This window comes from Aquarana catesbeiana, linkage group LG03 (genome assembly GCF_042186555.1).
Source record: "Aquarana catesbeiana isolate 2022-GZ linkage group LG03, ASM4218655v1, whole genome shotgun sequence".
NCBI lineage: Eukaryota > Metazoa > Chordata > Amphibia > Anura > Ranidae > Aquarana > Aquarana catesbeiana.
Window position 1 is genome coordinate 697,137,474 of NC_133326.1, and position 16,321 is coordinate 697,153,794.

The following is a 16,321-nucleotide window of genomic DNA, read 5'->3' on the forward strand; positions in this document are numbered from 1 at the left end:
GACTTGCAGCTGTAATTGCAGTGAAAGGTGATTCTACAAAGTATTGACTCAGGGGGGCTGAATACAAATGTATCCCACATTTTTCACATATTTATTTGTAAAAAAAAAAAAAAAAAACTATTTATCATTTTCCCTTAACTTCACAATTATGTGCAGCTTTGTGTTGGTCTATCACATAAAATCCCAATTAAAAATACATTTACGTTTTTGGTTGTAACATGACACAAAGTGGAAAATTTCAAGGGGTATGAATACTTTTTCAAGGCACTGTAGTAGTTTACTCTATAAGCAACTAGATGGAAACAAAAAAAATACAACACATACGGAAAATAGCATCTTCACTATGGCTGCTGATAAATAAAGTAAGCAATTATTTATTTTATTTTATAAGCTAATTCTATAATAAAGTTATCTTTTATCATATCTATAATATGTATATAAAAGAATGGCTTTCAAGTATACAATTATTGATATTATTTCTTATAACTGAATTGTCAACTCTTTTTGAAATGTTTTCTTAAGAATGTCAGCTGGCGTAGGGCTTCCTGTAATTCTTTGTTTCTCAGGCTGTATATGATGGGGTTGAATAAAGGAGTCAACACGGTGTTCAAAACTGATAAGGCTTTCTTTAAGTTTGAAGAATACCCTTTGGATGGCACTAAATTAAGAGAAATAAGTGATCCATAATATGTACATACAACAGACGAATGAGCACTGCAGGTAGAGAAAGCTCTCTTCCTCCCAGCTGTGGTTGAAATTTGGAAGATGGCTTTGAAGATGCAAATGTACGTTACAAGAACAAACAATAACTGTAGAAGCCCAATCACCCCAGCCACCACTGACACCGCTATTTGCACGGCCGATGAATCTGAACAGGAAATCCCCAACAGAGGAGGAAGATCACAAAAGAAGTGGTCGATGACATTTGGACCACAAAACCGAACCTGAAGTAGAAGGAAATTAGTGATAATGGCTATTACGAAACCCATTGACCAAGACCAAATAGCAAGATAATAATGAAGAGGGAAAGCCATAATGGAGGCATAGTGCAACGGGTCACAGATGGCCAAATACCGATCATAGGACATCACAGAGAGGAGGCAATTTTCTATAATGGCGGAAGAACCAAAAAAATACAACTGGACAAAGCAGCTTTGAACCGACATATAGGTGGAGTTATTTAATAGAACATGAAGTGTGTTTGGTACCACATTTGTGCTGATTAAAATGTCACATGCTGAAAGATGACTGAGGAAAAAATACATTGGGCTATGTAAATGATGGCTATTCATTACCATGGCAATTATGAAGGCATTTCCAGCTACTGTTGATGCATAGATCAATGTGAAAAGAAGGAAGACCGGAATCTGAAATAGGTGAAGGTCTGGAAATCCAAGGAGAATAAATCCCATCACTTCAGTCTTATTGTCTGACATTTTCCCAATTTTACTGTAATATAGAAGACATGGATAATTATTAAAAGAATAATGTCAAATTCTTAAGTAATAGCACACAATTTTTGTATATTAAAAAAAAAACAGCATGAGGTGTTTTTTTTTACAGACAGAGAGACTTGTACAAAAACTCTTTAAGCGCTTGCCAACCAGCCGCCGTCATTATACTGCGGCAGGTCGGCACGTTCCGCCGAGCTGTTGTAGCTATACCTCAGCTCCTTTAAGTGGGATAGGGGGCGCGTGCGCTGACGGAGGCCCCTGCACTGTGGGGGGGGTGCCGATGCTCATGGCCGACTGTCGCGATGACCGCCAGCCACGAGGGATCGGGGGGCATGAGAGGCAGAACAGGGACGTGTGTGTAAAAACACACAAATCCCTGTTTTGCTCTGTGAGCAGTGACAGATCATGTGTTCCTAATAGCTAGGAAACACGATCTGTCATTTCCTCTAGGTCAGTCCCCTCCCCCTACAGGTAGAAACACACACAGGGAACACAGGTAACCCCTTGATCGCCCCTAGTGTTAAAGAGGGGTTCCCATTAAAAAAAAAAATCAAAAGTCAGCAGCTACAAATACTGCAGTTGCTGACTTTTAATCGGACACTTACCTGTCCCAGGGTCCAGCGATGCGGGGGATCGAAGCCCCGCTCGTCTCCCCCTCCGCTCGGCGGCGCCGGCATTTTAACTGTGAGTGCCCGGCTGTGGCTTCACAGCCGGACACCCACTGCGCGATGCGGGACCTGTCACGTGTCCCAGATGATTGACAAGAGGGAGGGTGGAGAGGCTATCTCCCTTCCTGCACCGAGGGAAGTGACGTCAGGAGCCCAGGCACTGAAGGAGGCAGACTGTGAGGGACTCCCTAGCAACAGCCATTTAGAGGTAAGTAAAAAAAAATTTTTCTCCAAATGTTTTTTTTTTATTTTTTTAAGCACAGTACTAATTTTATTTTTTTTTTGGGGTGGAACGCCACTTTAACCCCTTCCCTGCCAGTGACATTTTTAAAGTAATCAGTGCATTTTTATAGCACTGATCGCTGTATAAATGCCAATGGTCCCAAAAATGTGTCCGATGTGTCCGCCATAATGTCGCAGTCCCAATAAAAATCTCAGATCACCGCCATTACTAGTAAAAAAAAAAAAATATAAAAATGCTATAAATCTATCTCCTATTTTGTAGACACTATAACTTTTGCGCAAATCAATCAATATAGGCTTATTGCCATTTTTTTACCAAATATATGTAGAAGAATACATATCGGCCTAAACTGAGGAAAAAGTCAGCTTTTTAAAAAAAAAAAAAATGGAGATATTTATTATAGCAAAAAGTACAAAATATTGTGTTTTTTTCAAAATTGTCGCTCTTTTTTTGTTTATAGCGCAAAAAATAAAAACCGCAGAGGCGATCACATACCACCAAAAGAAAGCTCTATTTGTGGGAAAAAAAGGATGTCAATTTTGTTTGGGTGCAGAACCACACAATTGTCAGTTAAAGTGATGCAATGCCGAATCGCAAAAAATGGCCGGTCATTCAGCAGCCAAATCTTCCGGGGCTGAAGTGGTTAAAGTGATTGTAAACCCTAAACACTTGCGGCAAAATCACGTACCTGTACGTCATTTTGTTGAAGTGGTTGTAGCGGGGTGATCGCCACCGTTTTTTTAGAGCCGACGGTTGGGTTTCTTGTAATGAAGGCCTCTTGAGCCCCCTAGGGAAAGAGAGCCTTGACTGATGGGGGCATGGCTAGGTGTGTGTCAAGGGGAACGATTGGTTGGGACATGGGGATGGGATGTGCCTGAGCTCAGGAAATCGTGTGCCCCAGGGAATTCTGGGTCTTTCGGAGGAGTCGTTGGAAGAGCTGAGAGCTGCTGTGGACCCTGCACCCTCTATCATGGACAATGACCTCCTGTTGGCCGGGGTCCACAAGCTGCCTCTCCAGGGACACGCTGACTGGGTATGCTCCCTCCTCACCCCTGAGATGTCCCCCCCCTTCTCCGCTGTCGCCTGGCCCCCCCTGCCTCCAGGCTCAGGGGAAGTACCTCCCCCCACCCTTCCAGGCGTTCATACACTGCGTCGTCCCTCTGGAGACCCTGAGGCCACTGGTCCCGCCCCCCCTCTCCTTCCCCTCATGCTGCCATCCGTCTCAAGAGTCCTCCCCGGCGGGTCTTCGCCATCAGTGCACACTGCGGGCTGGGTCTCCTCTCGCCCGGCTCGCTCCCGGAGCCCCAGAGATCACCACCCGCGGGCGCCAGCTACCGTTGCCCGTGGTCCCCCCCGCTCCGCCGGGGGTGCACTCGGGTGGCATCCCGCAGTGCCAGACGACGGGCATGCCGCCCGGAGTTTCCGCACGTGCAGCCCCTCCTCCTGCTCCTTCCTCCACGCTGTCTCTCACAGCTGGCGTGCCACAGCCAGCCAGCGTCTCTCCCTGTGCCCAGCGGGGCGGGAGATTCAATTTTCGCCACAGTCCATACTGCCTCTGTCGTGGCCACTGTGCATCCACATCCCTCTGCACCCAGCTGGGTGGGGGATGATGGTGTACCTGTCATTCATCCCCTGCAATTAACCCCTGCATTACCAGATCCCTCTGCACCCAGCTGGGTGGGGGATGATGGTGCACCTTTAATTCATCCCCTGCAATTAACCCCTGCATTACCAGATCCCTCTGCACCCAGCTGGGTGGGGGATGATGGTGCACCTGTCATTCATTCCCTGCAATTAACCCCTGCATTACCACATCCCTCTGCACCCAGCTGGGTGGGGGATGATGGTGCACCTATCACTCATCCCCTGCAATTAACCCCTGCATTACTGCATCCCCCTGCACCCAGCTGGGTGGGGGATGGCAGGGCGGCTAATGCCACTCAGCCCCTGCCACTGCCCCCTACCGTCCTGCATCCCCCTGCACCCAGCTGGGTGGGGGATGGCAGGGCGGCTAATGCCACTCACCCCCTGCCACTGCCCCCTACCGTCCCGCATCCCCTTGCACCCAGCCGGGTGGGGGATAGCAGGGAGGCACAGGCCGCTCACCCCCCTACTGTCCCGCATCCCCCTGCACCCGGCTGGGTGGGGGGTGGCAGGGCTGCACAGGCTGCTCACTCCCTGCCACTGACCCCTGCCTTCCTGTATCCCCCTGCACCCAGCTGGGTGGGGGATGGCGGGGGCGGCACATGCCCCTCGCCTTCTGCCGCTGCCCCCTACCGTCCCACATCCCCCTGCACCAGGCCGGGTGGGGGATGGCTGCGCTGCTCAGGCCTCTCACCCCCTGCCTTATTACATCCCCCTGTGCCCACCAGGGCGGGGGATGGCCTGCAGTTGCCTGATCCCCTCCCCTCATGACTGACCTCTGCCCACTATCAGCTCCCTGCGCCCGGCTGGGCGGGAGATTCCATCCAGACGTCCGCTGACACAGCCTTGCCCTGGTTTGCCGCCCTGCACCATCTCCCTGCACCCAGCACGGTGGGAGATGCCCATGTAATTCCTGCCACTGTGGCCTTGCCCCTGCCTGCAGCTCGGCACCATCTCCCTGCGCCCGGCAGGGTGGGAGATGCGCACGCCACGCCCGGGATGTGGGCTGCACCTGCCATGAGTCCTACACCTGGTTGCTCCGGATGCTGCTTGGTTGCTGTCCTCGGACACCCCGGGCTCCTCAGGTTCGGTGGCCAGACCGCCACCCCTGGACCTCCTTCCACTATCCTTCACAGATGATCCTGTACCGGGTTTTCCTCCTGGACTTGCTGTTGGTAGCCCTTCTTTGACTGCACACCTGCGACTCAGTGAGTATGATTTTGATTTGGGTTAGACATGTAGTCCAGCCTCTTTCGCGGGTGGCGCTTTGTGGGCGGTTTAGCCTAGCAGCACACACCTGTCGGAAGATGCCAAGGATAAAATCTGGTGATGTGAATTTATGGATTTCCTCTCCTCAGTCCCTCCCCGACCGTGAAACGATTGAAAAATCCAGTCGGGTTGACGTGGCGGTGCGAAAAATTGAGGCAGCTTCCTCGGACAATCAGGAACTGGCTGCCAGGGTTCCGTGCTTACGCCAGAGTGCTTTGCGAGCGTTTTCCTGAGTTGGTACATCATTTTGTATCTTGATCTCACATTTGGGGTGCCTACAAGGCGTACAGGGACCAGTTTTCCACTATGACACGCAGTTTCGCCAAAAAGAGGCATCAAGGAAGGAGTTCTGCTTGGATTGCCAGGATGGTAGCCTGTGGTTATTGCTTATGCTCTTTCCCGGCCGGGGAGGCCAATCGTGACATTTCTAAACCGGAAGACCCCAGTGATCGTCTCAGAGATGCTTCCCTGGTTAGACCGGTACTCCCCCCCCTTCATAGAGGGGCCTTGGCCTTGAGGGATGGTTTAGACCGTGGTTTTTGAACTCCCCCCTATTACTGAGAGATTGCATAGTGGCTAGAGCAGCAGACTTACATTGGTGAAGTTGTGGGTTCTAATCCAGGTGAGAGAATTTTAAAACACTTACTCCTTCGGGTGTGCCGACCCTGGCACCTAATTAAAAAAAAAAAAAATTCGCCTTATCCACCACTTGTCCTATCCTTCTGGCTCCTCAGTCTAGGACGGCATCGACAAGGAGGAGACCAGGGTCCACTACGCCTCATTTTACAAGGCGCTCCACTTTATCAGGATGGCCTGGCCTTCTGCCTTTTTCTGGCCAAGGTGGATTGCGTCCGCCTTCCGCCTCCTCCTGGCCACCCGCAATGCTTTCGTCTGCTGGTATGCTACTTTCAGGGAAGTTACTTTTTAACATGTGCCTTCCCTTGGGCTGTGCCATTTCTTGGTATGTCTTTGAACTCTCCAGTAGTTTTCTTGATCGGGTAGTTGTCCAGACGGCTGGTTTGCAGTCCGTGTTACACTATTTGGATAACTTCCTCTTCGCGGGCCCAGCTGACAGCTGTGAGTGCCATCCCGCTGTCAGCCGACAAGACCGAGGGCCCTGTGATGGTTCTGGCCTTCTTGGGTATTGTAATCGACACCGTGGAGATGGTTTTCAGCTGGCCAGGCTACTCTCCCTGGTTCGCTTGGCAATAAAAAAAAAAAATTTCTGCAGTTGAAACAACTTCAGTCTTTGCTGGTTCAATTGGTCTTTACCTGCCGCGTCACCTGCATGGGACGGGCTTTCTGCAGACATCTGGCATGGGCCACAAAGGGGGTGGCTGCCCCCCACCATTATATCCGTATCACCAAGCCCATGACTTGGGGATGTCCTTCCTCCAGTCCTACAACAGCCAGTCATGTTGGTTGCTGGAGGAGGTAATGAACTCACAGCTGGAGCTATACGCTGATGCGGCAGGCTTCTGTGGTTTCAGTGTTTTTTCCAAGGGGAGTGGTCTGCTGAATGTTGGCCGGCCTCATGGGCCCGCATGGATTTTTTGCGCAACCTCACACGGCTGGAGCGCTTTCCAATTATTGTCGCCACTGAGCTGTGGGGCGAGCGATTGCGCAATCAATAGGTGGGTATTTTCTGGATAACATGGGCTTGGTGCAGGTGGTCTATCCACAGTCTGCCAGATCCCCTCTGGTCATGTCGTTGCTGTGTTTTTTTGTTTTAAAGTGCCTGCAGTTTAATGTTTGCTTTAGAGCTGGCATGTTCCTGGAACTGCTAATGATATTGCTGATGCTCCCTCTCGTTCACAGCTCCATCATTTCTGCACCCTCGCCCCGTCGGCTGCCCCGGAGGGCCTCCCCTGTCTGGCCTACTGGTGGAACATCGTTTTCGAGGTTTGCCAGTCCTCTGGGTGTCGCTTTCCCTTCGGACGTGGGCGTTGTACTGCCGCGTGTGGGACAACTAGGTCCAGGCATTGGGCGGTCAGTTTTTTCCATCTCGTCTTCACAAAAAAAAGGTAATACGCGTGGCTTTATTTCTTACCTGGTTTATTTACCACAAGAGGTTCTTCAGGTTGCCATGGTTTCGTTGGCCATTCCTTCTTTGTCCTTTTTGGTTTTAGCTCCTTGAGTGGGAGGACATCACAAAAGCGTTTGCAACCCGTCGGATCCTGCGGGGTTGGAGGTTATTCCTTCATTTACTAGGCCGCGCATCGGACAGAGGTTCGGAGCTACGGGAAGAATTGGGGTTTTACCTATGATCTCGACTGACTCTGCTGGCTTGGGCTTCACAGTTTACGCTGGCCTCCGGTCCTTCCAGAGGGTTTACGCATTCGGTCCCATGTGTCTGGCCCCATCATCTTGATTCTTCACGCTAGAGGGAATTATGTGGGTTATACATGTTCTGTGACTTGATCTCTGCCATCAAGCGGGACATTGCTCAAGGCTATGCAGCTTACACTAATTTGGTGCCCATCTGGTTGGAAATTGTGCCTCGCCTGCTGTGGGCAAGGGAATTACCCGCTAGAATGCTTTCGTCAGAAAGTGAACGCTCAGGTCACCAAGTTTGTTCAGGAAATAGGGGGGTTCGTCATCAGTCACAAGGACCTGGAGGGTAATAATGATGATCTGTTGAGACCGGATGGTGATCACTTTAATTACATTGGGTTGGATATATATTCAACCTTGGCCTGCAGCGAGGTGTGAAACAGGTGCTGGCTGCGGTGGGGCGCTCGTCAGTTATTAACTGACGGGCGTTTGGCGGTTTTCTTGACCTTGCCAGCAGTTAAAGTTGCTGTAATGGGCTATGCCCTTGTTGGAAAATTGGAAATAGGCTGTCTGTCCAGCACTTATGGTAAGGACAGGCCCCACTTCCCTCTTTTGATTAAGTGCTCACAGTACGACTGTGACTGGTACTGGTTAAATATGTTCACCACTTCCCTCTTTTGGTTAAGTGCTCACAGTACGACTGTGACTGGTACTGGTTAAATATGTTCACATGTTATGTGTTGGAATTTAATAAAGCTGTGGCCTTGCCCTTTCCAACCTAATGGTTGTAAGTGTCTTATTTAATGGAGTGAAGGGCAAGGGTGGTTGGGGATTTTATCCCTTGGTGTTACGTTAAGTGGAACCTAAGCCCATTGCGCCTCAGCAGTCATGAAGGCCTCTTGAGCCCCCTAGGGAAAGAGAGCCTTGACTGATGGGGGCATGGCTAGGTGTGTGTCAAGGGGAACGATTGGTTGGGACATGGGGATGGGATGTGCCTGAGCTCAGGAAATCGTGTGCCCCAGGGAATTCTGGGTCTTTCGGAGGAGTCGTTGGAAGAGCTGCACACCCTCCCGCCCCCTTTTTTCCTATTTTTGGTATGTCACAGCTTGCTGCGGTTTTCTTGACCTTGCCAGCAGTTAAAGTTGCTGTAATGGGCTATGCCCTTGTTGGAAAATTGGAAATAGGCTGTCTGTCCAGCACTTATGGTAAGGACAGGCCCCACTTCCCTCTTTTGGTTAAGTGCTCACAGTACGACTGTGACTGGTACTGGTTAAATATGTTCACATGTTATGTGTTGGAATTTAATAAAGCTGTGGCCTTGCCCTTTCCAACCTAATGGTTGTAAGTGTCTTATTTAATGGAGTGAAGGGCAAGGGTGGTTGGGGATTTTATCCCTTGGTGTTACATTAAGTGGAACCTAAGCCCATTGCGCCTCAGCAGTCATGATAACTGAATGCGGCTAAGCAGCCACTCAGGTGTGTGGCTGACACACAAGCACTCACACACAAGCAGTGGGAGGGGACTCCACCGATCCGCCCAGGTCTCCCGTCCTACCAGGAGACCCGAGCCACCAGCCAGCACGTCCGCCGGCTAGCCAGAGACCCAAACAAAGCCTGATTTGCCTTTGATCGGGTCTCCGATGTAGACATTCTTTGTGACAGCAAAGAAGTGATTAGAATAAAACATTTTAATGGGACAGTGTAAAAAAAATATATAAATAAATAAGAAAATAAATAAACAAAGTGCCTCATTCCTCTGTGCTCATGCGCCAAAGCAAACGCAAAGGTAAGTCGCGCCCGCAAATGTAAACAGTGTTCAAACCATGCAAGTGGGGTATCGCCACAATCGTTAGAGCGAGAGCAATAATGCTAGTGCAATAACTCATCTGTAAAGCTAAAGAGGTAACCGATAAAGAATTTTAAAACACCGCCTATGGAGATTTTTAAGTACCATAGTTTGTCACCATTCCACAAGTGTGTGCAATTTTAAGGTGTGACATATTCGGTATCTATTTAATCGGCATAACATCATCTTTCACAAAAAATATGGGCTAACTTTACTGTTTAGTTAAGTTTTTAATTCATTGAAGTCCATTTTTTCCCAAAAAAATTTTAAGACCAATGCGCAATTACGGTGTGACATAAAATATTGCAATATTCTCTAAGGTCTCTGCTAAAAAAAAATCTATATCATGTTTGGGGGTTCTAAGCAAAAAATACTGATTTTAACTTGTAAGCAACAAGTGTTAGAAATAGGCCTGGTCTTGAAGTGGTTAGAAATTTATTTGAAAAAAAAAAATGATAAGCATGTTCTGCTTACCTTCTTTTTGCAATGGTTTTGCACTGAGAACCCCCAATCCTCCGTTTCTTGGGTTCTCCGATGGTGGTCCTGGCTCCTCCCCTCTCCTGAGTGTCTCCATAGCAAGCTAGAGTGGGGCACTCCTTCAAACTTGCGCCCGAGCCAGCTCTGTGTGCCCATTGGCACAAAGAGCGTGGCACTGACAGCAGCAAGAGCCATTGGGGAGGGAGAGAGCCTGGAGAGAGCAGCTGCTCTTGTTCACACTGCTGGATCAAGTCTTTGCAACCACGTTATTTAAGGCTATAAACGTAAAAGTACATCTTACAGATGTTCAAGTCAACAGTAGAATGAGCTGGATCCTTTTCAGCAAATATTTATACGAGGGCCATACCCAAAGTCCTGCATAAGTGGGAATATTTTTTTCATTAACCCCTTTGCCACTGCCCCACACATACATTTACTGCAGGTTAGCGGCTCCTGTGTGCAGAATCACTTGCAGGTACATGATTCTGCACCCTCAAGTCTGGGGCGCGTACGCGTGCCACCAACGACCCGCTCCCACTGTGATTGGACACAGCGGGAGCCAATCAGCAGGTCTGGTGGACCCAATGTCTGCCAGGACCCGCCGATTGTTCCCGAGAGAGGCACAACAGCAGCCTGCCTATGCAAACAAGGCAGATCACCGTTCTGTTAGTAGGGAAGATAGAGATCCTGTGTTTCTGATAAGCAGGAACACGGATCTCTGTCTTCCCACAGTTAAAGCACCTCCCCTCAGTTAGAAATCACTCCCTAGGAACACATATAACCCTTTGATCTCCCCTGATGTTAACCCCTTTCCTGCCAGTGTCATTAGTACAGTGACAGTGCATATTTTTTAGCACTGATCACTGTATTAGTGTCACTGGTCCCCAAAAAAAGTTTTAAAAGTGTCACTTAGTGTCCGATTTGTCTGCTGCAATGTCACAGTCCTGCTATAAGTCGCTGATCGCGGCCATTACTAGTAAAAAAAATAAATAAATAAAAGTTTTATAAATCTATCCCCTATTTTGTAGACATGATAACTTTTGCCCAAACCAATCAATATATGCTTATTGGGATTTTTTTCTTACCAAAAATATGTAGCAGAATACATATTGGCCTAAATTGATGAAGAAATTAACTTTTTTACATTTTTTAAAAATTGAATATGTTTTATAGCAGAAAGTAAAAAATATTGGTGTTTTTTCAAAATTATTTCCTTTTTTTAGTTTACAGCACAAAAAGTAAAAACCGCAGAGGTGATCAAATACCACCAAAAGTAAGCTCTGTTTGTGGGGAAAAAAAAGGACAAAAAATGTATTTGGGTACAGCGTTGCACGACTGCGCAATTGTTAGTTAAGGTAACGCAGTGCCGTTTCGCAAAAAAATGACCTGGTCAGGAAGGGTGGTAAACCTTCCGGAGCTGAAGAGGTTAACTTACATAGGTTGTTCAAAGTTCATACGTTGGTAGGTATTTTTCATTGCAGGTAAAAAATGGATTCCAAGCAGAATCAATGTGTCGTCATTGAGTTCTGGGTGAAGGAGGGGTGTAAACTGTCCAACATTGATGGTCTCCCTCTGCTTGGTTTGCCTTCAATGCTGGTTTCTCCTTTTCTAGACTTCCATCTTTGCACATTGGTGTTGTCAATGTGTCATCTCTCTGGCAAGTGCAAAATATGGTCTGCATAGAAACCAATCAATTTCCAGCTTTTTTTTTGGGCCAAAGCTTACTTGAACAAGATGAAGTTGGAAGCTGATTGGCTGCCATGCACAGCTGCACCAAACTTTGCACTCTACAGTCTTAGTAAATCAACCCCAATATTTTATTAAAATCTGTGTCCACATTAGCCTGCTTTTTTCAGTTTCTTTTAGGACTGGAAGTGGTTGTTATTCTTTCCAATGGAAATACCAGCATGAACTTCTGATAAAATTTTATTCCTTTCCAATGACAACTCAACCATTCTTGTAAAAATATCAAGGGGACAGGAAGTGAGGAGAAATATCCTCAGTGGACTTCAGTGGTGGCTGGTGCTCAAAATTTTTAGGGGGGTGCAAACAAACTGAAAAATTCTGAAAAAAAAAACATCAAACGCAGCCACTGTGCCATCAATTGATATATATACACTATATTATTAAAAGTATTGGGACACCTGTCTTTACACACACATATGAACTTTAATGGCATCCCAGTCTTAGTCCGTAGGGTTCAATATTGATTTGGTCCACCCTTTGCAGCTATAAGAGCTTCAACTCTTCTGGGGAGGCCGTTCCCAAGGTTCAGGAGTGTGTCTATGGGAATGTTTGACCATTTTTCCAGAAGTGCATTTGTGAGGTCAGGCACTGATGTTGGACGAGAAGGTCTGGCTTGCAATCTCCGCTCTAAATCATCCCAAAGGTGTTCTATCGGGTTGAGGTCAGGACTCTGTGCAGGCCAGTCAAGTTCCTCCACCCCAAACTCGCTCATCCATGTCTTTATGGACCTTGCTTTGTGCACTGGTGCGCAGTCATGTTAGAACAGGAAGGGGCCATCCCCAAACTGTTCCCACAAAGTTGGGGGCATGAAATTGTCCAAAACGTCTTGGTATGCTGACGCTATAAGTGTTCCCTTCACTGGAACTAAGGGGCCAAGCCTAACCTCTGAAAAAACAACCCCACACCATAATCCCCCCTCCACCAAATGATTTGGACCAGAGCACAAAGCAAGGTCCATAAGGGCCAACTCAGTATTGAACCCTACGGACTAAGCCTGCAGACTCCATTAAAACTCATGTGCGTGTAAAGGCAGGTGTCCCAATACTTTTGGTAATATAGTGTATATATCTATATATATATAGATATATATAGGTATATATATATCTATAGATATAGATATATATATATCTATATCTATATATAGAGAGAGAGAGATAGATAGATAGATAGATAGATAGATAGATAGATAGATAGATAGATAGATAGATAGATAGATAGATAGATAGATAAGCTCTCTCTCTCTCTCTCTCTCTGTATATGTATATATATATATATATATATATATATATATATATATATATATATATACAGAGAGAGAGAGAGAGAGAGAGAGAGAGAGAGAGAGAGAGAGAGAGAGATCTATATATATAGCTATAGATATACACTATATTACCAAAGTTATTGGGATGCCTGCCTTTACACACACGAGCATTAATGACATGGTGGCATGGTGTATATATTTTTCTACAGACAAGAAGTCTGAAAATCTCTACCTGCATGCATTCACCAATATAATTAACGTTCTAAACCCCCAGCAACGAAATATGAGTCTAAAAACTCCAAAATATTCCAATAACCCACATGAGAACAAACCACAACACAAACATTGGCAATCAATGCTTGATTTTATATCGCAGATATAGAAGGTGACAAACCCTTGAGGGACTTCATTAACTGAGAGATAATAGAGTGAGTTAACTATTGTTATTGCTGCCAGTTTAATATACTCCCAAAGGAGACAACAGTTACATCAATCATTGTATCCTGACATGTTTTAAGGTAAACATGGATTCATTAGAAATGTATTTTATAATCACATATTTTGCTTGTTGTAACAGTGTCTCAGGAACAAAATAGGACCTATGTGATTAACATTTATTAAAGTACGTAAAAAATGCAGAGATTAAAAATCAATATATCAGATTATATATTAAAGCATTTGAGATGTAAAATGTGAAAAATATCTAAAATGTATCTAAACCCAAAAACAAGAATGTAATATGTTAACTGACCAGTCCTTAGAAAACAAATCCATCTATATGATTGCATTGTGAAGTAGTATAGCCATCTTTACCTTTAGGTAAGCTTAAAGCGATTGTAAACAATCACATGGTAAAACAACCTATTCAGTTTAAAATTGAAATGAAAGGCAAAACATTTGTGTATAAAAAAAAAAAAAATATATATATATATATATATATATATATATATATATATATATATATATATATATATATATATATATATAAATACCCCCCCCCTTTTTTTTAAATAGATGATCACATTCCCTCTGTTCACAGCTGCATAGGAGCTGGGGGAAGAGAAGCAACAGCACTCTGATCTTCCCGGTGAATGGCTGTGCAGAGGGGGTGTGTCAGAACAAGTCTGATCATTGGAGGAGAGAATATTGACTTCCCAGCATAGCTGGAGAACTGACCACGGTGTGCTCTTCTTAGTGTGGTCAGTTTTATTTTATAGGAAAGCAGAGGGACTGGCAGGGACACCAGGGATTTCACACAAAAGAAGTAATCCAAAGAGAAGAGGAGACTTACTCATACAAGTACATAGGACAGCAGGCACATATGAGGGATATGAAATTATGGGGTAAGAAACAATTTAAAGTTGAGGTCACAATTGCTTGGAGTCACCAGAATGTACAAGCTCCCATACATTACAATTAAGCAGATAAAATAAATGGTAGGTATTAGGTAAATGCAATGTTTGAATATACCTATAACCATGATACAGTGCCTACAGAAAATAATGTGGTGATACATGTCCACAGTATGTTCCAGGTATCAGGAACCCAAGTTCTTACCAGTGCTTGGGCATGATCATGATGATCGTGTGACCTGATCTGAAGTTCTGACCTTGCTTGTTTCACACTGCCTGGTTCTGAAACTCTGTTGCTGACTCTAACTTGTGATCCGGTCTCGTCTTCTGCCCACTGGCCCGGTACCTTTACCGCTTGCCCGATACTGACCTTTGTCTGGTTCTGATTCCACTTCTGGTTCTTGATTTTGTACTCTGCTGTGAGTTTTGTTCACCGGCAGCCCTCGCACTCCTTGGACTTTCCCCGAGTGATTACACCCGCCTGTTACCCAAGACCACATTGTATGTGTATTTTATTAGCATTTTTGTGTTTTAACAATAAACTGTGCTACACCAGGGGCGGCCTGGCATCTCCCTTTCCCTCCCCACTTATGATTTTCTACCCCTTGGTGGTTGCCAACACCTGCCCGCCTGAACATGCATCTGAAATCCTGCAAATACCAGCTTGCCTACTGCACAGTCTTCAGCATCACATCTACTAAAACTTTTCCTGGCCTGGTTGTCCTACAGACACACATGCCACTCATCTTATACCCTCTCATCAACTCCTGGGGAAACAGAAGAAGGAATGTAAGGGAAGCCCTCATGTCAACTTGGCCTTGACGAGATTCGTGACACCAGCTTTCTAGCGTTTGTAGGAAAACAATTTATTAAGCAGTGTCCTGCCATAAATCCTTTTGTCTTTATAAATAACAACCCCACCATAAAGTTAAACACAGCTAATTGCATCCACACAAGTCCAACCTGGAGTCAGGGGCGCACGTAGAGGGGTCACCATTGCAACCTGGCTCCATGCTCCAAGGGGCCCATGCGGCCCCCCGTACACCTGGATAGGAGGATGGCGGGGGCAGCGGCATGTAGAGGAACCGACTCTTCCATGTAGCTGCTGAATGCCAGCGTCTCCTCCTCTCCCTCCCACAGACAATGGAGGAAAATGGAGGGAAAATGAAGGGCATTTGGAGGACATTGGTTCCTCCACATGCCACTCTTGTTGCCTCCCCTATTGCTGCCCTGCTGCCCCAGGCTCTTGTGTCCTTCCCTGGCTGCCCCTCACCCCCCACAGGCTGCAGCGGGTGGGTTTGTCAGTAAATTTGTCATTTACCGGCTCCTTCCTCATCTTAACCACTTCAGCCCCGGAAGGATTTACCCCCTTCCTGACCAGAGCACTTTTTACAATTTGGCACTGCGTCGCTTTAACTGCTAATTGCGCGGTCATGCAATGCTGTACCCAAACGAAATTTGCGTCCTTTTCTTCCCACAGATAGAGCTTTCTTTTAATGGTATTTGATCACCTCTGCCGTTTTTATTTTTTGCGCTATAAACAGAAAAAGACTGAAAATTTTGAAAAAAATGACCCCATTTTGGAAAGTAGACACCCCAAGGAAATTGCTGAGAGGCATGTTGAGCCCATTGAATATTTATTTTTTTGTCCCAAGTGATTGAATAATGACAAAAAAAAAAAAATTTACAAAAAGTTGTCACTAAATGATATATTGCTCACACAGGCCATGGGCCTATGTGGAATTGCACCCCAAAATACATTCAGCTGCTTCTCCTGAGTATGGGGATACCACATGTGTGGGACTTTTTGGGAGCCTAGCCGCGTACGGGGCCCTGAAAACCAAGAACCGCCTTCAGGATTTCTAAGGGCGTAAATTTTTGATTTCACTCCTCACTACCTATCACAGTTTTGAAGGCCATAAAATGCCCAGATGGCACAAAACCCCCCCAAATGACCACATTTTGGAAAGTAGACACCCCAAGCTATTTGCTGAGAGGCATGTTGAGTCCATGGAATATTTTATATTTTGACACAAGTTGCGGGAGAGTGACAATTTTTTTTTTTTTGCACAAAGTTGTCACTAAAT

At 46.0% G+C, this 16,321-nt stretch overlaps 1 protein-coding gene across 1 annotated transcript; it reads right to left on the bottom strand.

Annotated features, from left to right (window-relative positions):
- Window positions 1-494: 494 nt before the first annotated feature.
- Window positions 495-1,265, bottom strand: LOC141134283 (olfactory receptor 6F1-like). The gene has a single exon (XM_073623860.1). It carries the CDS (start codon window positions 1,263-1,265, stop codon window positions 495-497), a length of 771 nt encoding a protein of 256 aa, XP_073479961.1.
- Between the last annotated feature and the right edge of the window lie 15,056 nt (window positions 1,266-16,321).

Coding starts and splice junctions, on each gene's coding strand:
- LOC141134283 (XM_073623860.1), bottom strand. CDS start 1,265: ATGTATTTTTTCCTCAGTCATCTTTCAGCATGTGACATTTTAATCAGC.